Raw genomic sequence first — 27,901 nt, 5'->3', positions numbered from 1 at the left:
GAAAGCTGCCACGGTCCCCTCCGTGATAATGCTAAACCTTTTAGTGATTACAATGCTCATACTTAGGGTTGATTTGCACAGAACTTGCAGCTGTGCATTAATAATGATTTATCAGAGTAACAGTTTATTGACAACATTATGGCTATGAGCCAAAAGCCAGTTTGATATTTTAAGATCTGATATTTCAGAACCTAGTAGGCTAGAAACAAATGCCTTATGCAACAGGAAAGAGGGGGCTCCCCTGCAGTGGCTTAACACTCTTGCTTCTACCCTTGATGGTTTTTGAGACACTGGAGCCCATCCTGAGCCTTGGACCAATATAATTTTTGGGGGAAAGTTCAGACTTAAGGAAAGAATAAAAGATTTTTGTGGCAGTGTATTTTTAAAATGGCATCTATTTGAAAACTGCTCAAGTTTTGAGGTGGATAAATGACCAGAGTGCAGCTGAGGTAGTGAAAGATAAAGGTGATTTATCACATTAATACGACTTCCACATAGACATACATGCCATCCAACCTTGACTTTCTGAACATACTGGTGGACACTACATTTGGATTAGCACGTCAGCTGAGATTTCAATGTCAGCTGAGGCCTTGGCTACACTTACCCGGTAGTTCGACGGCTGGAAATCGAACTTCTGGGTTCGACTTATCGCGTCTAGTCTGGACGTGATAAGTCGAACCCGGAAGTGCTCGCCGTCGACTGCGGTACTCCAGCTCGCCGAGAGGAGTACCGCGGAGTCGACGGGGGAGCCTGCCTGCCGCGTGTGGACCAAGGTAAGTTCGAACTAATTCGAACTAAGGTACTTCGAACTTCAGCTACGTTATTCACGTAGCTGAAGTTGCGTACCTTAGTTCGAATTAGGGGGGTAGTGTAGACCAAGCCTGAGATTTTCAAAGGAGTCTAAAAGAACTAAGCACCTAAGTCCCATTGAAATTCAGTGGGAGTTGGGCACCTAATTCCATTTGGCTAAAATCCCAGCTGTAATTAAATGAATAGACTTCAGAAGACGGGGCTGCTTTTTAGGTCACAGAATTTTGAATAACTGAAGTCTTCATAACCAAGCATGCAATGCATGCAAAATGTGCAAAAACCTATGCGAATGTAAGCTTAAATGAGAATTTAAACACATTAGTCAGGAAATGCAATGAACCTACAGCAATATTAACTCACTCACAAGGCACCTGCAGTGCTGTTGGCATTAAGATATACAAATCAATGCAAAAAAACCCAACACCCACCAATAATAAACAGGACAATTTTACTGCACAAATGCACAATGTGGCCAAGTTAACATTATTCAAACATTTGAATTTCCAGACACATTATGACTGGTTTTGATTTAAAGGGTTAAAAAAATGCGGCTGATTTTTCAGATCATAAGCTGTATTTGTAGTGTGGATGACTAACAACCATATTTTGAATGTAACTGAGCAGATTTGAAGTGGGAGAGCCATTGAGCAAGAGTAGATATCACTGTGATGACCTGGCCACTTTTCTGACCATCACTGCATTTTAATCAATGTGCTTGTTATTAACAATGGTGGTTTGTGAAAAGCCCTTCACAGGTGTTGCAAGGGGAGGGAAGGATAGTAGGAAACAGGCTGCAAAGAGCTTTTCCTTCCTCTGGCATTCACTTCCATGTAGTCCCCACAGAGGAACAGTGGCCGTGTCAGCTATAATGTATCCAACTGGGCATGTTAATCAGCAACAAGTGTGTGCAACTAATTTAGGAAAACATGCTGTCCAGTCAATTGTTTGAATAACTTCTGACTTACTGTAATGTGCACCTGATTAGCAACATTTAAAACACAGAACTAAGCAAATAAGTACTTCCCTTCAACCCACAAAGAGCTTCACTGGTGTAACCGATGTGCCGAGATCCATGGGCAATATGATCCATTCATGGGTTCTCCTGGCAAGAAGACTTCATCCAAAGTTGAATCTTAAGGCATTTCACTGCTGTATTGTCTCTTAACTAACCCAGTTACCACCTGCTGCTACTACTAAACTGTAAAAAGAAAGTCATTCTAGCTTCCTTGTCTTCCAACTGGAACTAGTATTCAGCCTTTTTAAGTGGATAGCTGAAGCCAGAGTAAAAATTGGTTATAAATGTTGATTAAGAAACAGATTTCAGATTATAGAACACTCCTGCTGCTAGGCTTTAGTGTGCATCGGTTTGCAGAGCACTAGCTACTTAGTTTTACTGAACGACTGAGGAAAAACAAATAGCCCCAATTTGTCCTGCTGTGTGGTGTGAAGGGGACCAAACAATGGGAAGAGCCATGGGTTGAGAGGGCACTATGAAGTGTGTTTTCCAGTCCCACATACCCAAGGTTAGCTTCACCTCACATTCTGTGCAACCTACAGGACACAAAGAAAATGAAGAATAGGCCGTGGAGCAGCAGAACTGCTGGTGTAAACAGTATACTCCCCGCTGGTGTAAACAGTATACTCCCTTTTCCTGTGTGGAGTATAGGCCATGAAGAGAACAAGGATCATAAATATGTCTGACAGCAGTCTTAACTAATCCTGACAGGTCTGAAATCCCCACAGGAGTCAAAGTGCACTGATGGTGGCTGGTGGCAGCATGCCACATCTTCTAGCTGTGCTGCTATTGCTGAAGAGAGCTGAGTGGAGCATGTGGATAAGCAGATAAATAGGTGGGCTATTTAAACAGCACCAGGAAGCTGGGCAGGAGAGAGGGGATTAGAAGCCATGCAGGCTGCTATGGACAGTGGTCTCTCTCTCTCTGGTCCAGAGAACTAGCCTAACTGGGCCCAGAGCCTTTATGGACTAAGTGTGGGGACTCTGAACCAGTCTTGAGATAAGGGCCGTCTGAACTGCTGTTATAACTGCTCCTTCTCTGAGACCTTCCTGAAGAGTAAATACTTACTGTGTGAATTTGGTTTTGGCTTCCCCCTTGCTCGGATCCTCTGCAGCCATGCTAGCCCCCACAGTCTTGTTCTGATGCCTTCCTTTATGCGTTACTCACCTGAGGGCAGATCGTACTGCACTCTTTCTCAAGACATTCTGCAATATGAAGTCCTGTGACAGCATCTTCCATGTCAGTGCAGATGCAATCTGTACAGCCTTCTTCCCAGGATTTCCCAATGGGGTAGACAACATTGCGATGCACACAAACCTGTCAGTGCAGTGAATGCATCAATGAATATACATAAGGGCACACACCATTCACTCTGAAAGGTTGACTTTCTATCTGCCCGTCTCTTCTGGGATTTACCAGATCTACCATAACTCTTACAGGATGTATTGGACCCAGTGGAAATGCCTCAAGTCTTGAAAAGCTGTGGCTAGTTTATTACAAAAACAAAAGAGTTGCTGAAATCCAATGGGGCAGAGACTGCTTGACTGAATTCAGTGGAGTTAGCCAGGGTTTGACTCAGTATAACTGAAAGAAGAGTTTGGTCCAATATTCAGAGATAATAAAATAATAAAACCTAGTATCATTATCCCCTTTTCACAGATGGGGAAACTGAGACACAGATCAGTGAAGTGTTGTGCCCAAGGTCACCCAGTAGGCCTGTGGCAAAGCTGTGAATAAAACCCAGGTCTCCTGTGTCTCAACTAGTGCTCTATCCATTAAGCCATACTATCTCCAGATCTTAATGTAGTATAATAGTATATACGAAGAAAAAACAGTTAGGGACAAATTCTATTGTGGTGTAACTCTATTAGAGTCAATGGCATTACTTCAGGGATGAATTTGGCCCCAAATGTCTACATGATAACAGCTCACGTGAAGAACTACAGTGAAATCAGTGACCGGATGCATCACGTATGGTCAAAATGCAGCTGCTCTAATGAGCATTAATGTATTCACAAGTATTTCAATTTAATATGGCAAGTAGATTGTGTGCATATTTGAATAGCAACAAAAAGAAAGCTTTTAAAGAGTGAAATTCTGAAATGGAACATATGTACAGAACATAAGCCATGAGCTTTTGCTATTACAGAAGCAAAGTAAAAACTTCAGAATGATCTCTGAAATTCCTGCTGCCAGAATGACTTCAGAGCTGCTACATGATTAGCTGTATTTTCATCCTAAAAACCACAGAGTTATTGTGAACAGTTTAGTTTTGTTAATGTTGCAAGACAGTATTACAATGTAACACGCATAGTGATGTGCAATGGTTCACTTTGGTTGCGTACAGTCTTATTACTAAAAGCCTTCATGTACTTGTCTGGCATTGCTTTGGGAGACTTGGCATTACCACGTGAAAACTGAAAACTGATTGCTTTGGAGCAGCCACTCCTTGCAAGAAGGATATTTTCCTCTGTAAGCGGGACAGTTCATTGCACTCACCTTGTCTGGAATGCAGTTCGTAGTTGTGCAGCCACAGTCATTGGTGACAGACATCGATAAATATCCAGCTGGGCAGTGCACTGTAGAATTGGTACAGCTGCAGGTGCACTCATATTTGTCACAACACTGGGTCTTCTTAACTGTCAGCTCTCGATGTGGAGGGCAGGAAGGGGTGTGCTCTCGCTTGCATTCCTCTTGCTTGCAAGCTATCAAATAATTAGGTATCACACTGAGCACAGGGCATTTCAGAATGATATAATAGAAACCACAAGTGTAGTTTCTCTTACAAACAAGCCTCTGATATGGCAATGAGATCCACTAGGGATTGACTTCAATAAGTCACACAGGTGTAGAAGTCCCAACTAGCAGATCTTATTGCAAGTTCAGGACCAATGTTTTTATTCCTTCAAAAACACCTTCCCTCATTTATTACATAGTAAAAAGTATTTGTAATGTTAGTAAACTCTTGATCAGAGCCCCTGCACCTCTTAACATGGCTCTGTTCTGTAGTTCATAGTGCATTCTCAGAAAGAGAAAGTAATAGATGTTTCCAGTTTGCAAGATTGCTACGGGTCCTATTGGATCCAAATCGGTGTTTTCCAGACAGTCAGGCACTTATATTTGTTTCTTTATTCAACCCCATTGCTCAAATATTTTTTAATGTTTAAAAGATACTTTACCACAAGTGTAAGTTGCTCTACATTCTCCAGGGTTTGTCAATACAAGCTGAAGACCATCTTTACAAGCAGGTACAGCAGGCAGATCACAGGTAACTAAATCACATACTAAGACAAAAAAAAAATGAGGCAGTGTATCAGTTGGTACTTAGCTAGTTAGTCATCAAGAAAGACACCTCATTTTAAGATTTCCATGTACTTCATTGCTTCTCTGCTAATAGAGAATAAGCATTAGTGCACGGTTTAGCAGGGTACAATCCAATCTTAGAAATGATTTAGGGAACAATTCCTGTTTGGTTTTAGATGCATTAAAGTTCTAACATTGTGTTTCACAAGTGTAGATTGTGTAGATTAGATAAACAATAGCTACTGAAAAAATGAAATAACCATTCTAAAGTCATTGAGACAAATTGTCCCCTGCCCCTCTCCATGTACACACAGACACACACACACAAAACAAGGAAACTGTGTAGAGATTCATGAAGTTTTTTGTTCTCGTGGGTTTTTCTCCACACAGAGGTGAATATGGCCCTCAAGTGCTTTGTAAAAGACTATCTTAATCAATACTTGATCTAACTGAAAATGCCAATCATAAGTTTGAAAAGTAGCTAGTAAACAAAAAAATCGAGACCTGGGCATCAATATAAACTATAGCTCTCACCGTTATCTGCAACTTACCACACTCATACTTTGGACAACACTGATCAGAATCCCGGCGTAGTCTGGAAACTTCACAGGGACCACAAACTGCAGCTAGAGTGGGGGGGGGAACACAATTGTAAACCACACTTAGATACAAATAAGCAAAGTAGAATTTTTTTAAAAAATATATATATATTTAGATTTAATAACAGTTTACGTTTGGCAGTAGGGCAAGGTTGGGTAGTGCAGTTTATTATCCTATTCTCAAGACACATGCAGATCTTGCAGGGCTCGTTGGAAGGAATCCATGTTTCTGTGTGCTGCATAAAAATAACAGGTTGTAAGAGAGAAAGGAAATCTTCTGATCATTGGTATGCAAACTGCTGGAGGGAAAATGAACTAATCTGGAAAACCAGAAGACTACATAGGGGACTGTTTTGCTTCTTTTGATAACTACAAGAATCCAGAGAACTACACCATTTAGAAATTAGGTTATACTGAGATTTAGCAAGTGATGCATTCTTTGCATCCATACGGTGAGAAATTACCATTGTTTTATGCATGCATAATGTTCAGATTTCATGAGTACAACTGCAAACTACTGTAAATAATACAGCACCATGGTGGTATTATACACACTATGACTGGATGTACTGGAGTAATAAGAGAAACAATTGGAAGTATATAGAAGTAGCAGCCTTTTCAGATTTTTAGCATTTAAGCATATCAGAAATAAAGAAACAAAACCCTATTTTAAGCTGAGAATGTTTCAGAATAACACATTAGAATTCCCACTGCATTGGACTCTGGACAGAGGCTAAATTAATACCAAATCAGACACTGTAATTCCTTTGTGATATTCCTTAAAGGTAATAAATGCATAGAGAAATTGATAGTAATGTGCATGATTGTCCCTCAGTGCTGGCTATCATTGGCAAGAGAGAAAAGCTGGAAAGTGGACGTGTTGGTCCTTGAGTTCACAGACAGGTAAAAAGAACTGTTTACATTTAATATTCAAGCGAGGAGGCAGGTAGTGGAAAGATGCTTTATGGATAATTTAAGTACATTTGCATAATCAAATCATGCTTTGAATGAGAGCCTAGGGTGTAATACCGTGGAGGAGAGAATATTGTCCAGAAAAAAACTTTTGGGAACTTTCTTGATAAAAGTGTGGTGTGATCCTTACTAATGCAAGAAGAAGGGTGATGTCTAGGCTGACCACCACTTAGCCCTGGAGATGCTGTATGTACTATAAGCATTATATGAGTCAAAAAGGTCTTTTAGACTGCATTAAATGAGGAGGTTAATAGTGGGACTACAACAAGAGCAGCAGCACATTGAAGCAAACTGATAGAAAGATCTAGGAGCCTATAAAACAAAGGAAGTGAGGCTAGTGAGTGGTCAGTCTGCGGGAATCTGTTTCAATAGAGGAAAGTTTGCATAGTTAAGTTGCCGATAAACAGCATTATCCCAGGGATTGTGGAAGCACTGCATTTGTATTGTCCGACCATTTAATAGAACATGATTAGAGTTCTCTGCAGGTGGACTAGAGAGGATGTCATGTTATTTCTTGTATCTTTTGAACACCAGCAAACAGTGAAACACTGAAGCACTTGAACATTTCAAGACACAATAAGATGATCACAAATCTGCTCTCACAAATACTTTCATCCTCAGTGCTACAGCAGGCTTTTCCTCAACATATCAATAAGAACCTCTCTGTAAACCAAGAGCTGGGTTAAAGCAATCTGAGTTGTTAGACACCTCACATATGGACTTCCTGTAGCTTTGCTCTGCTCTGTGGCCACACCCCTTTGCCATGGTCCCACCCTTCCTTGGAAAAATCGTGACAGAGGCCACTCATATAAGAGCTGTTTGCTGATCTGGTAGGGAAACTTTCCACCACTCCTCCTTGGACAGACAGAGGCCTCCCTTGTTCCTGGATTACTACACTCTACATTCAGGTGGGGTGGGGTTTTTCCCAGAGGAGGGAGGACTCAGCCTCCAATAAACTGATCAGAGGACCCTCTCTGTGTTGTGTCGCTGGAGGACACTGCAGCAGCAGAGCCATGTTGGGGTGTCAGTAACAAGGGCCCTTCATACACAGAGCCCACTGCTGGGATTGTGTTGATGGAGCTGCCCAAAGCAGAAGATTTCAGAGTTAACACCCCATTGAGATGCATGTGACAGTTTGTACCTTTTAAGGCTACTCTTTCAGGTTCTCTGCAGACACAGGCAGATATCACTGCGTCTGTTACACTCACGTTTTTCTAGAAACATTTATTGTAAATGAAAACAGATTCTGAGAACAATATGTGACTGAGGAGCCAGGACCCTAGGCATAGGCTTATAGTGCTTGTGCCTTAATCTGCACCTGTCCTATACTTCCCTTACAGAAATACTGTGGTGACAGCACTAGAGTCCTTGAGATCAGTGGGAGCTGTGCATAGTAGAACTTCAACAAAAAGGTTTAGGATAGCAATGGTACACAGTGCAAGAGAATACATTTATCAGTCAGCTTTCTCTCTTCAGATACAGAATCAAAATGTATTCTGCTCCATCGTTATTAGGTCACCTGTGTTAAGCAACTGGTGTTTACCAGTCCGTTAAATGGTCAGGTAAATCCAACGTCACTATTTAAAACACAGATTCATCAAAAACAAATTATGGCCAAATTTTCAGAGGTACTGAGCACCTGTGACTCTTAATGCAGTTAATAGGAGAAGCAGATGCCTCTGAGAAATCTGGCCATTGATTTTGAGCTTGCCTTTTGCCCTTTTGTCCAAATAATTTCAAAACTTCATGTGGCTATTATATACATTAAATTAATTCTTTAATATAAATTCTGTATATATGACTATCAAATCTACAAGAACTGTCATTGCTGGAATGAATGGATTACCTATTCTTACAGTAATACTTACACAATACCAGCAGGTGGCACTAATGCATAAACCATATTAATATACAAGAGACGCTTGTTACAAGCAGGATTTTTGTACCACATTAAGCAGCCTCAGGGTCATATATAACTGTTAATATATGCTAACATCAGTAGAATTTCTTCTGTTGGAACCAGTATGAATATTACATTGACAATGTAGTTTGTGTAGTGCCTATTTTAATAAATCAAGTGCATCTTCAATCATTACTGAATCATTCATAACAGCTGAGAGTTTGCTCTACAGTTTTATATTTTGTCATTATGACAATTAATGTAAACAGTTCTTAATTTTAACAGAGCAATTGCTCTTCCAGAAGTTTTATGCACAGATCATCTGGTCTTCCTTTTGTTTTAATCAATTGTAAATGTCTATAACATGCATTATTGCTGAAATATTAGTCTAATTTTTTTACCAGTGGATATCCATTAACACAAATTTACTGTTATGCCTGAAAAACAGGAAATCCATCTAACACACACACAACAACCTGTAAAAGAGTGTGTCTGTTACACTAAGCATGGTCCATAAAATAAGAACCAAGCCAGACCTCAAAATGAATTCAAACCAGAAGCAGACATGCACTTCAAGAAGAAAAGCCTCTCCTCATTACATTCCCCTGACATTCCCAAATTCAGATACGGCATCTAAAAGTTTACATGCTTATCAGAACTGAACATGGACTCAGAACCTTCTTGAGTCTTGCCAATACCTATAGAGCTATATGCTCCATTCCCAGAATCTGCATGGAAAGGAGCAAAACTTCTCCCTTCCTCCGTGCTGCACAGTGGAACCAGGCACGCACACATGCACAGGAAAAAACAACTTTATGGGTCTCTGTGTAAGCCAGGGAGCACTGAGGGGGGAAGGGTAGGGCTTGGGAGCAGCTGCTATATATGTGGCATGGCCCTAGGACAATCCACCTCATAGCACATAGCTTATTGCTGCACGTGTTAACAGTGAAGCATTCACTTCTCTTTCATGGACTCTGCTCCTCTCCCAGGGTGGAGCAGCGCTCAGCCACCATGTGGAAGATGCTACCGAAAACGGCTCACTATGCAACTAGTGGTGGGAAGGGACCTGAAGAGATCATACAGGGACAGGCACTCCATGTGTCAGACAAAGAACTACTGGCAGGGGCTATCTATTATCATGGATTCCCAGTTTGTGTGGTTTTTAGACTATACAAGTAATACCTCCCTTGCCAGAGGTACCGTCCCACACTTACCTGAGGAGAGTAGATTTTCAGTGGGACAGAACCCATGGATTTATCAAAGGAAACATTCCTTTTCTGTCCATTTTTGAGTGGAAGGGGACATTACAGCCGGAGATTGGACCAGGCTACTCTTGTCACTCTTGTACTAACTGCTGAAAAAGTTTCAGGGTTGGTCCACACTACCAACTTACGTCGGTATAATTATGTTGCTCAGGGGTTTGGATTTTGAGCAATGTGGTTAATAACCTCTGGTGCAGACAGTGCTATGTTGATGGGAGGGCCTTCCCCATCGACATATTTACTGCCTTTTGGAGAGGTGGAGTGCCGATGCCAACAGGAGAAGCTCTTCCATCGGTGTAGTTCCAGCACTTATGACTGTAAATGTAGACTAGCCCTTGGAAACCTTCCCAGTGCATTGCCATGGAAGTAAGATACACTCCCAGCATAAGGAACCCTGGAAGTCTACTTTTATGTTTAAACTGGTGTTTACTGGTAAAAGCCTGCTGGAGAGAAATAGATCTCTTAATAAATAGCCATTTATGCCATTCCCCGCTCCCGTCATCTTTCCCCCCTGTTTCTTCCACAGAAATTTGTCATGCATTTCCTGGCCTCAACAGCCCCAGCTGTGAATTTAATGTTGAGCCTAGTCAATTTCACACTGGGGGAGCTGCATGGGGCAGACAGCCGGCCAGCCATGAGGAAGCAGACTGAAAAAAACGTCTGAAGGGAAAAATAGACAGACTTATCAGATGTAGATTCATTTGTCAAAACACACATCCTGACAACTCTGCGGATAAGCAGTAACTAGACAGCTACCTGATGGCGTGTTCCATCTTCAGCGACACACTGTGTGCAGACTTCTTCATCAACACAATCTCTATTTAAAGTCACCTGTCCGGGTGGACAGAAGCAGCCTTCTGTGGGATAGTCCTTGCAGACACTGATGCTGGTGCTGTTCTCACAGTGCTTTGTGCAGCTTGTTCGACAGTGATCATATAGCAAAGAGTTGGGGCATTTCATAGCTGTAAGAAGACAGGTGAGAACACTTCAGAAGAGATGTGAAACTCAAAGCAATGGTTTCACTTATAGTTTTCTCCAACACTTTTTCAACCTGATTGCCTTTGAGGATATATATTGATTATAGCCTCCATTGTGCTCAACATTTTTCAAAATAAATTTGTAAAGCAAACAGAAAACGCAGATCTCTTGACACAGGGTTTGATAAAGGGGTTAGAAAAGGTTAAAATAACTGGGTATGTTTAGTCTCAAGAAACGAAGACTGAGGGGATCTGATAACAGTTTTCAAATATGTTAAGGGCTGTTATAAAGAAGACAGGATCAACTGTTCTCCACATCCACCAAGGGTAGGCCAAGAAGTAATTGACTCAATCTGCATCACAGGAGATTTAGGTTAGATATTATGAAAAACTTTTTAACTATAAGGATAGTTAAATCTTGGAATAGATTAGCAGGGTGTGGAATTGCCATCATTGGAGGTTTTTAAGAACAGATTGGACAAACTCCTGTCAGGGATGGTCTAGGTTTACTTGGTCCTGCCTCAGCACAAGAGGATGGACTAGACAACCTCCTGCGATCCTATCCAGTCCTACATTTCTATGATTATAATGGCTCCGTCTGGCCTTACAATCTACATCAAACATTTGTTGGCCTAACTTCTGTCCTGATTTATAACCATTGGGCCAGATTCTCAACTGGTGTAAAATGGAATAACACAGTTGACTTCAGTGGAGAGAAGCTTATTTACACCAGCTGAGCATCTGGTCCATTTATTTCCAGGGGCGTAAGGCAAGGTAGAATTTGGGACCACCATTACATTTATTAAGGTAGCAGTGTTTACACAGTGTGATCGGCAGATCTCCAAGAGAGACAGGCATTGTAGGAAGCGGTTTTGGTGATTTGATATGAGGCAATATTCCCTAGAAACTAAAGGCCAATTATAGCGTCTTTTGGGAATTTCAAAATCAAACCCTAAACTTTGGATTCCAGTGCTATTCATGGAGAGGATTTCAGAACTATATTCCCTCCTCTCTGAGCCAATGAGCAAAACTTACATTGAGGGGTTCATGCTGTTGAAGATGCCAACTTTCAAATGAGACATAAAATTAAGGTTCTGGCCCCTTGTCAACATGAAAGATCCTATGGCACTTTTCATAAGAGAGTAGGGTGTTGTTAATGTCAATGGATGCTTTTCCACTGACTTCAGCGAGCTTCGGATCAGGCCTACAAAGACTTCTCTGCACAAATCTATATGCGGCTATCTTGGGGTTTTATGCTGCTGCTCATTGTATCTGATCACCTTCCATGTACATTCAATAGCAATAGTGAAGTCCCTTGCAGATTTCATATACCATAGCACCTCCCTTTCCTCCCTTCTCCTCTTTGGCTGGCATTTGAGAAGCCAGCTGGGTTCAGGCAGCTCCTCTCTATTCATTCAGCAAACCAAATCCTTGACTCACGGATGTGCTTCCAAGAAGCTCCCACAAACACTTTCCCCCTTAACATATGACAAATTCAGTGTTTGGGTATGTGTGATGCAGACAGGAGGGGCAAGGGTTTAAGAAAACTATGGTTTCCCCTCTCCCCATTAAATTTTTTTTTTTTTGTTCATAACCAAGGAAGGAGACAGCACCACTTGGCAAAAGAAGTGAACAAGCTTATATGAAATGCATTTGCTGGAAGTGTCTACAGGCCAAGGTGACAGGGAAAACAGATTAATAGATTCTAAGGCCAGAAGGTATTACTGTAATTCATCTAGTCTGACCTTCTGCATAACATAGGCCATAGAACTTCCTCAAAGTAATTGCTTTTGAACTACAGTGTATCTTTAAAAAAAACCATCCAATCTTGATTTAAAAGTTGCCAGTGATGGAGAATTCACCACAACCCTTGGTAACTTGTTCCAATGCTTACTTACTCTCACTGGTCAATATTTATGCCTTATTTCACATCTGAATTTGTCTAGTTTCAACTTCCAGCCCTTGGATCTTGTTATACCGTTGTCTGCTAGACTGAACAGTCCAATAGCAAATTTTTTGAGTTGGTAGCGTGAAGGGAAGGGGGAATACTCCATCAAAAGCAGAAAAATCACTCCCAACGTCCCTTTAGCTCAGGGGTGGAATTATAACCAGGAGATTCTAGGAGCTCATGACTATCATCTCTAGCCCATCACAGCCTCAGTTCTGGCTACTCCCCCAAGATTTTCAGATAATGCAGGCTCTGCTGTGGGACCTTTTGCTGGTGGTACTGTATCTACGAGTGTGGCATTAGAAACAATGACTACCCACACACATACTCTCAATCCAGCACTCCTCAATAGCTGGGGTGTTTCAGTATCTGCACATCGCTAATGCTGAATAATTTTATGTCCTAAAGAGAGAAATAATCATTTTAAACTCTCTACATAAAATGAACAGCAGAGGTCAAAAACAAGTAGATAGGAGACTAGTTCTTCTGGCAGATTAGCCTTCACCATTCCATGTGAAATCTAATTTGAGTTCCAGTTTCTCAGATGCCGTCATAATTATTCCATGCAATCTATTCATTGATATTGTAGACCCAGCTTGCACAGGCTGTGTTAAAAAGGCAGCTTCCTCCTTTCAAGGAGAGAAAAGAATAATCAGTATCATTTCCTGTAAATCTATGTAATATGTAACAAATTTTGAAGGGTCTTACCAGCAGATTTAAGCAGTGACAAATGCTGCAGCTGGTCAGTCTTGCTTTGAATTACTCTAGCTATTATTAATAACTATTGTTACTGGGGAATAGTGTGTGTGTGTGAGAGAGATGAGCTCATGGGACGATGTTTCTGACACCAGCAAAATAAAACATTTTAAATTCCCAAGTAAAAGTTAAAGATGATATCAGGTTCTGCTTTTTCCACAGAGATCCTCTGGAACAGAGATAGAATCATAGGACTGGAAGGGACCTCGAGAGGTCATCTCGTCCAGTCAATGCACTCAAAATAGGACTAAGTATTATCTAGACCATCCCTGACAGGTGTTTGTCTAACCTGCTCTTAAAAACCACCGATGACAAGGATTCCACAACCTCCCTAGGCAATTTATTCCCGTGCTTAACCACCCTGACAGTTAAGAAGTTTTTTCTAATGTCCAACCTAAACCTCCCTTACTGGAATTTAAGCCCATTGCTTCTTCATCTTCCATTGTAATCATTAGGGTTCTCAGGACCTCACCCTTAGTTACCAATCAGGGCCCTTAGTTATTATTCAGTGAAAGCCAGTTCAATGATGGAGCAGAGATGATCGGATCATCTCTATGAATTTGTGAACCTGAGTATTTTGTGGTGCTAGGATAAGTCCGCATTCTCTTTCATAAAAAAAATATTACACTTTGCTTTGCTTATTTTCTGATGGGCCTCTCCAACAGCATGAGCTCATCAATATTTCAATGACCAGTAAATATCACATTGCAGAGGGGCTACAAATCCTTGCAGCTGTAACGCAGTAGTAAGTGTGAGTCTGATACGCTTAGTTACAACCAAGTAGATTTTATTTTGGCTAGACTGGGACCACTGCTTAGTAGTGCACAAAATAGGGAAAAGGGAGCAAATAGCCTACCTCCTTCCCCCTCAAACCCTTTGCACACTAGCCAGGTGCAATCTTTGTCCTTGCACTTCTGGTTGAGACGTCTGTCAAAGAGACTGGCACTAGAAAACCCTTACGGGATGGAGAGCAGTAAAGGTGGTGCTCTGACCAGCCCTTTCCATGCTATCTAGTTGAAGTGGGACTGCACAGATAAGTAGAGCACCCCACCCCACCTTGTGTTCTCCCAGCTTTTATGCACAGCTCAGGCACCTTATCTCCAGCAGTCCCATCTCCTATTCATGCAGTGACTAAGCTCCACAGTAACCCTGAATCATGAACTAGAAAGAAGGCTTGTGCTGTCAAGGGCAGAAGTATCAGGCAAACAAGAATAAAAATAGGTGTCATATTAAACTTCCTCCAGCATCAATGAAATTGCTTTAATTCCTCCCTTAAACTGGTCTTGGCTTGCTGTAAACCTGAAGGGTAAAGGAGAGCTGTTAAGGAAGGGTTTAACATTAGTCATGTCAAAATGTTACCTAGAGCAAGTCTGATTCTTAAAAATCTTCCAGGAATTTGGAAAGAAAACATGACTTTCCCCCTTGAATGAAACTCAGTGGACAGGGCTGAAATGACAGCAGGATCTAAGGGAAAACATCTGCCCTGGCAGACCAAATAGAGATGCAAGGATCTCAGATGATTTCTGTAGTAAAATAATCCCATACATCTAAATTTGGAAATACTTCTCGTTCCATATGGAAACCAGTGGATGACAGCCAGACAAAGGCAGACTGGGAACTCCGGCCCCTCTTCCAAAGACCTTCCCTGTGAGCATGGCCATAAGAAGGGAGGAGTGGGACTATCTTCCTTCCCTTGTTCTCTTTGTGTATTTGTAGGACCCTGGTCACTACTGTATCAGAGTGCCTCACAATCAGTAATAGAGTCTGTCCGCACAACATCCCTGTGATGGTAAAGGAGTATTATCCTGATTTTAGAGATGGGGAACTGAGACACCGGATAGATTACCTGACTTCCCAAGATCACACAGAAGACCATTGAGCCAGGAACTGAAACCTGGTCTCTTGAATCATAGGCCTTGTCTTCAGTTCATGTTTATACCTCATGCTCAACCCTGTTTTTTCTCTTGAAACACAGTATGCATTCAGACATCTCTATCAGTGCCACACAGAGGCATCCATCACACTGAGTTATAGGGCAGACCAGGATGTTGCTTTTAACGTGTGTTGCTACCACAAGGTTAATCAGGGCCGGCTCCAGGCACCAGCTTAACAAGCAGGTGCTTGGGGCGGCCAAGGGAGAGAGGCAGCACCTGCGGCAATTCGGGGGCGGCAGGTCCTCCCCTATAGGAGCGAAGGACCTGCCGCTGAACTGCTGCCGCCGATTGCGGCTTTTTTTTTTTTTTGCTTGGGGCGGCAGAAATGCTGGAGCCAGCCCTGAGGTTAATGCAGTGAAAATGTGTAGCCTCAAGCACCCACAACAAATTAGATACAGTTCTCCAGTCCCTTCCCATAAAGCCCACTGGGCATCCATTCCTGTGTACTATCTTGTCATCTACCTGTGCTCTGACCTCTGACTGAGAGTGATCTACCTTCATATCCTCCTGCTCAATATTCGTGGTCCCACCCTGCTTGCAGTGTCTCCAGCTTCACTCATCTCCGGTGTTTGCAACAGCAGAATAATGGCCCCCAAAGGAGCCCATGTGTCAGCATGCAGCCACCTGGCCATATGAATCTTGGTGAAGCTTTGAGCCAAAGTGAGGAAAGCCCATTTGACACGATGAACAGGAATATGGAACTGTACAATGGTATATCTTAACAGCTAGAGGAAGAACATGGGATCAAACAATCAGACAGCAGTGCAGAGACGAGATAGAGGGGTTCAAGGTAAGGTTCCAGGAGACCAAGAATAAGACAACCTGTCCACTTACATTAAACTGAACTGTGCTCTGAGCAGTCCAGCATCCTATCCATTAGACCATCCTTCTTTCTCGAGTCAAAAGGAGTATAGGACCAGCTGAGGAGTGGCCAGCTCCCAAAGACTTTAAAGGTGAGGGACTCAGGCCACATATTTGTCCCTTTCCAAGAGGGCAACCAAATATTAGAGATGGGTGGGGCAGAGAAAGAGCAAACCCCTGGGAATGGCCCCACTAAGTAAAGACTGAGTCACCTTTTATAGTTCACTTTTACAGGGAAGTGGCTGCCCGTGCTGTATCTGTTCCATGTATATTAAACGATCCAGGGCTATTAATGCAGCACTTGTCACCAGCACTTATTTTAAAAAAAGGGTTTCCCCCCAACGTTACAGTGATATTGCCAAACAGAACTGTGAATCACTACTGTGTGCCTTGCAGTTCCCAAGTGCTTGCCAGCTTCTCTTGCTTGCAACTGCTGAATTAAATTGCAACAGAAAATCACAATTAGCACTGATGTCATAAAAGAAATAGGTTCACGCTCCAGGACCATTGTTTTGTTCTGTGACTGTACAGTGTCTAGCACAATTGGGTGTTGGTCTGTGAGTAGGGCTCTGAGGAACCACACTAATACAAATAATAAATAATAATAATAATTAATAACATCTACCACAGTGATGCAGCCAAATTAAAGCAAGGAAGAGAACGAAGACAGAAGATGCAGGAGAAGGAACAACAACAACAAATCCCCAACTTCCTCAAGGGAACGCAGGAAAATAATCAGGAACAGATGTGGATCTTTACGTTGCAGTAATCATTCTTTCTGTTACATGCTGAGATACTGCAGTAATGAGCAGGGAGATTGATAGATAATAGATAAATAGACTGTGTTACTATCGTACACATGATATACCCTGCAAAGATTCCAAGTGAAGACACTTGATATCGAGTGAGAGCATTTATAATCTGTCCTTTTTTGTCCTTGAAAGCAGGGATGATAAAAAAAAATGGAATTTCAATCCTGCAGGAAACTTCACTATTTTGACATTTGTTTGCATCCTAAATTGGGGTGAAATGTAGAAATATCAAAACATTCTATGGAACAAAAAGTTCAGAAAAATTTTGATTCAGACATGTAGAAAAGTGGAAAAGTTTTCAGCTGAAATGAAACATTTTGTTTCAGGTCTAGACGACAGTAGTCTCTGCATTCTCCCGAGCCACCACAATGCCTTGTTGGAGTTGTAGTTCTAGGCTCCTCATATCCCCATTCACCCCTATGGAGAAGTCTCTCATGATACACTGTGGTCTCTTTCTGTGGGAGTCCAATGACATGCCGTGGTGGCTCAGCCACAGAAAATGATCATGGAGAGTAGGATCCATAAAAGAAAATAGGGACATGCGGCATTGCGGTGATTCAGGACGACACAAAGATTAATGCCGACCCAAAGCAAAATATTTCATTTCAATTTTTCTGATAGAAAATTCTGCCAAAACCACTTTTCCTCTGGAAAAAATTCTGACAAAACCCCATTTTTCAACATAAAAATTTAATTTGATTTTTTTTTTCAAATATCCCTACTTGCAAGTTATTTATTACTAGATGTGCAAAACAATCTAACAATGGTACTATCTTTGCAGTGTTTCCAAAAGTAAATATCTCACAGCAAACATATCCACTGAAACCACTGCCAGAAACCTTGCTGTGCTGATTCCTTCCCTTTTCAGTCCTCAATGGCCACCAAACTGGACCATTATTTTAGGGCTTGGTGGTTCTTTATTTCTCCATTGCCGTACTACAGATTACGCTCCATCTCTGAGAACTGGGAAAGCCCCTGATGGGCCGGGCCGGTTTGTTTACCTGCCACGTCTGCAGGTCCGGCTGATCGCGGCTCCTGCTGGCCGAGGTTCGCTGCTCCTACTGGCCGCAGTTCGCTGCTCCAGGCCAATGGGAACTGCTGGAAGCAGCGGCCAGTGTGTTCCTCGGCCCGCACCGCTTCCAGCAGCTCCCATTGGCCTGGAGCAGCGAACCGCAGGCAGTGGGAGCCGCGATCGGCTGGACCTGTGGATGTGGCAGGTAAACAAACCGGCCCGACCCACCAGGGGCTTTCCCTACACAAGCGGCGTCCCAAGTTTGGGAAACACTGGGCTAGGTCAACAGATGTATAAGCAATCAGATTTTCAGATAACTAAGCTTCCCTGCCACCCAAAGATGATGAAAGTCTCCATGATCTTTGCATTAAACCATATACTAATTCTACAGCACTCTTCACCAAGTACCTAACAAAATGTGTAAGCACGTTAAAGGTATATACGTTCTGTGCCCTGAAGTTATACAGCTAGTACAGCTTACTGTGGGCTAGATGGTGAGCTGCTTAAGAGCAGCTGTGCTAAGTGTGGGGAGTGTACAAGGAGTCTTTGCATTCCCATACCAGGGTCAGCTACAGTTCTAGTCCATGCATTCCCATGAACACAAGAACTGTTTCCTACAAGTGCCCCCATATCCCGAAGAGGGCAGGGACAGGGAGAAGGAAGTTGGAGTATGGCTCTGCCCCCCTACTGAATTGATCACTGGCGCTGGGCTGGCATTGAATGGAGAGCATGCTACACCCCCTTAAGGGATGTTGCAAGCAGACATTTTCACCCTGCCCAGCTGGGAGCTCAGGGATGACTTGTGCTGCTGAAGTGTTGCCATTCTGCATTGCCCCAATATGGGCTGGTGTCTAATTTAGCCCTGTATAAATAGCCTGGATTCACTGAAAAAAATCTTATCTAATGCAATGCCATTGTTTATAGGTTTGTAATGTTATATAATGATTAAGCTATGCTGTCTATTGAGTTGTTAATGTATTCTGCACAATGTCCCAGCAATCAACAATTTTATTTTTGGCAGCTATACACATGCACCTGCTTTCAAAAAAAAAAAGAAAAAAAAGAAAAAAGAAAAGAAAAAAGGAAGAAGAAGAAGAAGATGCCATTGTTGAGACACCAATGACTGTTTTATGTAACTAGTAGTTAAACTGGGTGTCCTCATGCTGCAGTGCATCATAAACTGGGAATTTGAGGAATGCAGAGAGGTTATTAAGAAGCCTCTTTGGCATTCTACCTTGATGTTGCGATTTGGAAAGTCTGGTTGAAGTCCTAAATCTAAGCAATGACAGGTTATGTTCTCTCTCCATTTTCTAGGATTATATGCCATATAGAATGTTTGGAGTGTGTTGTTTCTTAAAAGATTTATCTGTATCAATAATGTTCTCCAAAACTTGCTTTGAAAGAGATGTAAGACATTAAGTCAAGGATCAGGCCAAATTCACCTTCCTCTTTTTTTTCTTCAACACCCACTCGATTTGGGCCTTAAACATGAAGAAAAACAATCCCAGTGATGCCTCTTATAGTGCCGTGCAATGTGGATATTGGACAGACAGCACTTTTGTTACATCAAGTCCTTAGGGGGTTGGTTCTCAACCTGTGGGATGGTGAGTAAATATGGAATGGGAAGGAAAAATCAAGATAAAGGGCAAAAGTATAAAAACTGGGGGAAACCATATAGAAAATGCACAGAAAAGGGGGAGAAAAAAAGAGAGAGAGAAGAGAACGGGAAAAGATAATAAAGAGGGAGGCAGACAGAGAGAACAAGAATGACTGGGACATGGTGACTATGCCAGGGCATTGCATAAGGGAATATATGGAGGGAAGGTGGCCCATGTTCATATCCATCATAAACAGAGGGCTGTAAACCAAAAAGATTGAGAGAGCCAGTGCCTAATCTGGATATCCTAGTACAGCGAGCCTTGCACAGAAGGCAAGAATATCCATGGGGACAATACATGGCATCAGCAGCCCTAATAGTCACTTAGCTTTATTTGTTGAGGTTCACACGTAGTGCCCATCAGCATATCACTGAGCACATGTGCAATGCAACTGTGTAGTGCATGTGATGTCTTCCTCTGTGGTAGGTCTATCAGTATGAATAGCGATCATAGGTAGAAATTCATGCAAGCGGATGAGACTTGGTGGATGAGTAAAGATATAAGAAACCTATTGATCCCAGGCCAGACACACATCTTTCCTCTCTCTACATATCTCTGGTCACCTGCACTGCTAACACCCTTGCCATATTCTCCCTCGCCCCACAATCAATGGCTGCACACCTGTGACCTCTTCCCCTCCAACACATGCACAATGGGGATCACAGAGCATGCAGAGCAATTTACTACTGACTTGGTCAGTAATTTGCAGCATAACTGGCACTGCTCTGGGAGGGGAATGTGACGCATATAGTGGGTGTTTCTGAACTTCTCTGCCACAGGCTACCAACCAAAAGCCTGTTTTCTCACACAGTGAAAGCCATATGCTTGGTCTACACAGGGAATTTGCCTTGGTACCAGCAATTGATGGTCAGTAGTGCAGAATCCAAGGATAGGCGAGGAAAGCCATGATTTGCACCAATGGAGTGTGTCCTAATGAGAAGCAGAGGTAAGTACCATTGGTGCAAATTGTAACTTTCCTTATCTTCACATAGGTTCTGTACTGATACAGCTACATCTGCAGCTGCCATCAATTACTGGAATCAGGGCCGATTCCCAGTACAGAATCATATTTGGTATGGAAAGTCGGGGGGCGGTGGTCTGAACAATTGTACACTCTCATATAGTAATATTCCCCTTCTGCATGGTCTTCCTAGGCCCTACGTATCTTCAGCTGTCCCTGTCTGCTACCCTCTGCCCTGCACAATTAACAGGTGTATGTATTTTACTGATGCACCATTTCCATACATAGTGGTTGAATGGATAGTGAGGAATACATTTAAATTAGGCTGCATGTTAAAGTAATTATCTAACATGGAACATTACTTATACTGGAAATTTAAACTGGCACTTCTGTCCTATGACATAGGATTAAGATATTCACACTATGCAGACAAATTGGAGACAATGGGAGTAGTGGTACTGAGTAATTCACTGTGTTAGTTTCTGCATCAATTTTAGTGTATAATGAAACCATTACCACAAAACTCCGGTGATCTCCAAACGACGCAAATCCCCCTTGTTCTGCAAACATGAGCGTAGGAAGCTATGACCTCACAGATTTCTTCCTCATAGCAGCTGTTTTTTTCACATGCGGAATAGAATGAGTCTGGAGAGATCATTCCATGGCATTGTGCAAACTGAGGTGAGTGCAGAACGTTGCACTTGGCAGTGGCATGTTCGGTGCATCTGTCATCTCTCTTGATTTCACAGATTTTGCCTGGTTCTTTCACAGTCCATTCTTGAATAAATGTGCTGCTGTCAGATGTGACAGAGCCGTTACTTAGCATGAAGTCATTGCCATTGTTTTGGTCACAAACCCCTAGGTGAGTGAGAAAAAAGAAGGTTTAAAAACCATCAGCAGTCAAACAATTTTGAGCAAACAGAGACAAGGCAAACAGAGCTCCTTCAGGCTCAAAAGTTGAGCTGCAAGGGGAGGAAGAATGAGTTTTGCTCCTTATTGCTTCTTTATGATCTATATAGGCCTAAAAAGCTTAGGATGTTTTTTACTTGTTTATTAGGTTAGAAATCCTGGTTTTGTTATTTGGTATTCTATTGATGCCTGGAGAACCAGTGAGATTATGGCATCACAAGAGAATGGAAACTGAGCCATCGAGGGTACATCTACAGTGCACACTAAGCCCAGGTCTGTGGCACCTGGGCTTGTGGACTCAGTGCTTCCAGACTTGAGCCTCCACATTGGATTTTAAACCTGTATTTACAATTGCTGGACCCAGGTCTCACAGCCAGGCTAATGCATCCATACTGCACTACACGGACCCTCTGACTTGGGTCTGTGGCTTGACCTGTGACCACACTACAAAATGACAGGGCTTGGACCCGAGTCACAGTGGGACTCAGGTTCTGACCCCTTTCCCCCCCACCCCTCAGCAGAGTCCTAGGACCCAGGACCGGAGTGCTTGGTAACCCAGGTCAGCCTGACTTGTGTGTGGCTGTGGCACAAACCTGAGTCAGACCCAGATTTAGTGTGCAGTGCAGACTAGGAAGGGATTTTTAGTCTGACTGTTTAAAACTCTATGTGTTTTGCTGGTTTTTGTTAACACCTATTTAACTCAAAACACTGAAAAAACTTACCACAAAGGCCATATGTTTGTGAAGAAAAGCTCCTTGGGATAAGATGAAGGATAAATTCATTGTTTCTTGGCGTGAATGTGAAAATATGTCCGAGCTGGGAGAACCTGATCTCATGCATTATTGCTCCATAGATGGTGACTTTAAAGTAATCGTCTATATAAGGAACAGCAGTCATTTCTCCATTAACAGCAACCTGTTTCAAGAGGGTGAGAATACTCCATCAGTTCTACCACCCAACCAAAATAAATTAAAGTGTATAGAGTCTAGATATTCCTAAACACATTTTAACTTCATAAGGGACTGAAGATCCAACTGAGTTGATTAAAGCCAAGAGAATACAAATAATATAGAGACCAGTTCAAGCTGCAAGCAGAGTCTCTGCTCTGAGTGTAGAAATGCATGAAATGGATTGTGTGCTCCTTTTTTGTGAGTCAACACTTTCCCATTTGCAGCATCACATATGCATTCACTGGCTAACGGTCCAATCCTGTAAGATGTTCAATGCCTTCTGCTGGATGTTAAGCACCCTCAAATTCCAGTGAGAGTTGAGGCCACACAGCACCTTAGAGGATCAGATCCAAATATCCTAATTTCATCATAATTAGCCTGTAATTTGGAACAAATAGTTCTCCTCTATTTACTGAAGAAGTTCTGTATGGCCACAAAAATCATCCCATCCATTGACAAGAAGATATGGGCAACAACGAAAGAACCTGATGGTGATATAAGACTACAAAACATATATGGCATTGCAGACATTGATTTAGTTGTGGTATGAGGTAACCTATGTAATTGCATCTGACTTGGAGCAGACCCTTAACCTTTCTATAGTCTACTTTTCATATATTATGTTGTTATGCAAGATTATTATGACTAGATCTAGTTAGCTCTGCCTTGTATGTTAGTCAATACTTGTATGTCCGAGTTCCCTCAAATTGTATTAAAGCTTTGAACAGTAACATCCACAACTATTAAATTAACACCTGTTTGTCTATAAAGTGAAATCTGACACATTGGGGCAGATTATCTGCTAGGGCTGAGATCCACCCAATGCAGCTGTTGCGCAAGAGGTCAGGAAGCCAGTTATGGCTCCCTGATTCTCTCTGGTTGCAGCCCTTGCACAGGTTAGAGCAGCTCATGGGATGCTCTAACATGCACCAGTTGACAATAACCCACAAGGGACCATTCACCAGTTGAAAAGAACCAGAGTGCAGCATGTTCTAGCTACACCTGCCTGCCTGTCCCCAGAATCCCTATCTGGACAGGGAGTGCCAGATTCCATCCTCTTTGCATTGCCAGAGCAGTGCAAAGAAGCAAATTCGGTGCATCATATGGGCAGGGACTTTATTCTGGAATCAAAAATGATAAAGATTTTAGCAGCATAAGAAATAAAACACTGTAAATAGAAAAAAACGGCACTGCAATATAAATAGTGAAAAAGGAGAGCACAACTCTGTCCTCATAATCTGGAATATTGTCATTTGACCAGAGAATCGTACAGCTATTTCATTGCTTATGGCTTACTGTCATGTCTCCAGAGAGCTGTATTGATTTGCCATGGTGCTTCACTTCTATGGCATTCATACAGTTTAGTTTTGGTGTTGAACTGCATGCCCCATTGTGGAGAATCACTTCAATATCATGCTCTTTGTCTTGAAACAAGATGTAGGAGCAATTGCCAGTCAGTTTAAAATCCAGCCCATCAAAGGTGACAATATGTCGGGTTGAGCTGCCCATGCAATTGCCTGCAAAGGTGAGGAGAGAAAAAAGATCATTATCTCTGTGATACTGGCAGTCCAGGTGCCAGCTCTTGCCAAGGCTGCAGACATTAGCTGGAGACCAAACTAGTTCACTCATTTGTTAGTGTTGCTTAGAATAGGTGTTAGCAGGGGCGGCTCTAGCTTTTTTGCTGCCCCAAGCATGGCAGGCAGGCTGCCTTCGGCAGCGCACCTGCGAGAGGTCCCTGGTCCTGCGGATTCGGCGGCTTGCCTATGGGTGGTCCGCCGGTCCCGTGGCTTCGGCGTACCTGCCGCCGAATTGCCGCCGAAGCCATGGGACCGGCGGACCTCCCGCAGGCAAGCCGCCAAAGGCAGCCTGACTGCCGCCCTCACAGCGACTGGCAGGGCACCCCCCACGGCTTTCCGCCCCAGGCACGCGCTTGGAGCGCTGGTGCCTGGAGCCGTTGCTGGGTGTTAGTCTTATAAAAATGTATTTAATGTTTACACTGTATAGAATGTTAGTGAGTTGCTGAATGCATTAATCTTATTTGTAATGTCTGTATTCCATGCTATAAGGAAATATGTATGTTTTGCTTTATAACTTTGAAAATGTGTGACCTAAACTTGTGAACTCCTCTGGGAAGAGTGTTCCCCCTCCCACGCTGCTCATCCTGAAGAACTACACTGGTCTACAATTTTTGAGAAGTCGTCTGCTTCAGAGATGAAATGTGCTATTTATTATGTATTTTGATGTGCTGAATTCAAATATGACAACTAAAACAACTGATTGGCTACTATTTCTAAGATATTTAAGTTTTTACATTTTATGTCTATGTATATTGTGTAGATAGTAGAGTTTTAATCATAAATTGTAAACCTAGGTCTTTTCATGTGTTTATGGTTGCTTTACATGATAATATTTCACCTGTCCTGTTTATGTAACACTTTAAAAATCAGCAAAAGGGTTATATAAATAAAATGTATTAGGAAACAAAAGGCAAAAAACTATTATGTACATAGTTTAGTCCTATTCAGTGTCTACTTGGCACTTCTTGGCTTGTCTCTTGTATTCATTAAATGGAGCATCTCTTGTCACTGTCCAGCAATAGTCTGCAAGCATTGATGGGCTCCATTTGCCCTGATAGCGTTTCTCCATTGTTGCAATGTCCTGGTGAAATCGCTCTCTGTGCTCGTCGCTCACTGCTTCGCAGTTCGGTGGAAAAAAATCTAGATGAGAGTGCAAAAAATGTATCTTTAGTGACATGTTGCAACTAAGGCTTTTGTATGCCTTGAGGAGGTTTTCCACCAACAACCTGTAGTTGACTGCCTTGTTGTTTCCGAGAAAATGTATTGCCACTAACTGGAAGGCTTTCCATGCCGTCTTTTCCTTGCCACGCAGAGCATGGTCAAATGTATCATCTTGAAGAAGTTCACGAATCTGAGGACCAACAAAGACACCTTCCTTTATCTTAGCTTCACTTAACCCTGGAAATTTTCCACGGAGGTACTTGAAAGCTGCTTGTGTTTTGTCAATGGCCTTGACAAAGTTCTTCATCAGAACCAGCTTGATGTGTAAGGGTGGTAACAAGATCTTCCTTGGTTCAACAAGTGGTGGATGCTGAACACTTTTCCTCCCAGGCTCCAAAGACTGTCGGAGTGGCCAATCTTTCTTGATGTAGTGGGAATATCTTGCACGACTATCCCATTTGCAGAGAAAACAGCAGTACTTTGTGTATCCAGTCTGCAGACCAAGCAAGAGAGCAACAACCTTCAAATCGCTACAAAGCTGCCACTGATGTTGGTCAGAGTTTATGCACCTCAAAAGTTGTTTCATGTTGTCATAGATTTCCTTCATATGGACTGCATGACCAACTGGAATTGATGGCAAAGCATTGCCATTATGCAGTAAAACAGCTTTAAGACTCGTCTTCGATGAATCAATGAACAGTCTCCACTCATCTGGATCGTGAACGATGTTGAGGGCTGCCATCACACCATCGATGTTGTTGCAGGCTACAAGATCACCTTCCATGAAGAAGAAGGGGACAAGATCCTTTTGATGGTCACGGAACATGGAAACCCTAACATCACCTGTCAGGAGATTCCACTGCTGTAGTCTGGAGCCCAACAGCTCTGCCTTACTCTTAGGTAGCTCCAAATCCCTGACAAGGTCATTCAGTTCACCTTGTGTTATGAGGTGTGGTTCAGAGGAGGAGGATGGGAGAAAATGTGGGTCCTGTGACATTGATGGTTCAGGACCAGAAGTTTCATCCTCTTCCTCGTCTGACTCAAGTGAAGATGATTCTGGTGCATCAGGAACCGGCAGTCCTTGTTTGGATAATGCACAGTCCACTTTTTCTTCTTTGACACACCTTTCCCAACTGGAGGCACCATGCAGAAGTAACAATTGCTGGTATGATCTGTTGGCTCTCTCCAAATCATTGGGACTGCAAAAGGCATAGATTTCCTTTCCCTGTTCAACCACTGGTGAACATTTGTTGCACAAGTGTTGCAGCATATGTGTGGGGCCCACCTCTTGGCCTGATCTCCAATTTTGCAGCCAAAATAAAGGTGATAGGCTTTCTTAACCATAGTGGTTATACTATGCTTTTGTGATGCAAAAGTCACTTCACCACAAACATAGCAGAAGTTATCTGCACTGTTCACACAAGTACGAGGCATCTCTGCTCACTTTGGCTAAACAGAAAGGTGTCCCTTTGCAAAATCAAACACTGACAAATAAGAGAGCACGACACTGTATGATTTCTAGAGCTGATATAGGGCAATTTGTTCAGCAGAGTGATTTAAGCTTCATTATGATTGCATCATCCATGACTTCTAGGAATAACATGCTGCAATTCATATCATGTATGACGCAATACCAGCTTCAGATTGCATCATTCATTGTTTTGCCTAAAAAGCAAGTACTGTCCAAATCCAGTCATAGATTTATTCATAGATCCAGTCAAAGATGTATTTTAGTCATTTCTGGTTTAAATTGAGATCCCTTCCCTTTATAACTCACTTATCCTCCGCCATTCCCAAGTCAAGGGTCGTATATACTGACCCAATAGCATATCTTGAAAACTAGAGCCAATCAACAATTTTAAGCATCATTTTCGTTCTCAGTGACCCAGAATTAGTAAAGTTTGACTACATTTATTTCAGAAGCATTTTGGCTGTAGAGCAGTGCTATCAGAATCAGATGGGCCATCCAGGAACATTGCAATACAAGGGAATGGTGAATGGCCCTATTGAATCTTCGAAATGTTACATGCAAGGAAGCTCGTCCAATGGTCTTGAAGGCAGAATGAAGGAAATAAAAGAAAGACAGGAAAATTGTCCATCTCTTTGCTGTTTGAATTTTCATAGGGCCAGAGACACTAAACTGAAAACAGAGAAAGACATTTTGAATTCACAGATCACTACAACTCTGTCACTCTTAGGATTTAGATTGTAACTCATTTGTATGTAAATGTTTGGTCACTTCAACCTTTAAATAACTCTCTTTTTTCTCTTTCCTAGTTAACAAACCTTTAGATAGTTTATCACAGGATTGGCTATAGACGTGTCTTTGTCAGTGTTACTATCTCTTCCAATTCATTTTGAGCCTGACCCAGAATACACTGTTGTCAGTGGGAAGCATAGGCGCTGACTCCGTGGGTGCTCCGGGGATGGAGCACCCCCGGGGAAAAAATAGTGGGTGCTCTGCACCCATCGGCAGCCAAGCTCCCCTTCCTGTCCCCTTCCCTCCCCGCCCCCCCCCCCC

The 27,901-nt window shown here is 42.4% G+C and overlaps 1 protein-coding gene across 1 annotated transcript in view; it reads right to left on the bottom strand.

Moving 5' to 3' along the window:
* Positions 1-27,901, bottom strand: part of VWF (von Willebrand factor) — a 246,104-nt gene that overhangs the window by 39,740 nt on the left and 178,463 nt on the right. The window contains exons 35-43 of the mRNA XM_034784806.1: positions 23,939-24,159; positions 22,415-22,607; positions 21,300-21,641; positions 10,621-10,826; positions 5,864-5,966; positions 5,683-5,757; positions 5,008-5,112; positions 4,328-4,533; positions 2,996-3,145 (exon numbers count right to left, since the gene is read on the bottom strand). Coding sequence (XP_034640697.1) covers positions 2,996-3,145; positions 4,328-4,533; positions 5,008-5,112; positions 5,683-5,757; positions 5,864-5,966; positions 10,621-10,826; positions 21,300-21,641; positions 22,415-22,607; positions 23,939-24,159 — 1,601 coding nt within the window. The remainder of the gene's footprint in view (positions 1-2,995; positions 3,146-4,327; positions 4,534-5,007; positions 5,113-5,682; positions 5,758-5,863; positions 5,967-10,620; positions 10,827-21,299; positions 21,642-22,414; positions 22,608-23,938; positions 24,160-27,901) is intronic.

This window comes from Trachemys scripta, chromosome 1, assembly GCF_013100865.1.
Source record: "Trachemys scripta elegans isolate TJP31775 chromosome 1, CAS_Tse_1.0, whole genome shotgun sequence".
Classification (NCBI taxonomy): Eukaryota; Metazoa; Chordata; order Testudines; family Emydidae; genus Trachemys; species Trachemys scripta.
The sequence above is the reverse complement of the archived record's forward strand: the minus strand, read 5'-3'. Positions and strand labels throughout refer to the sequence as shown.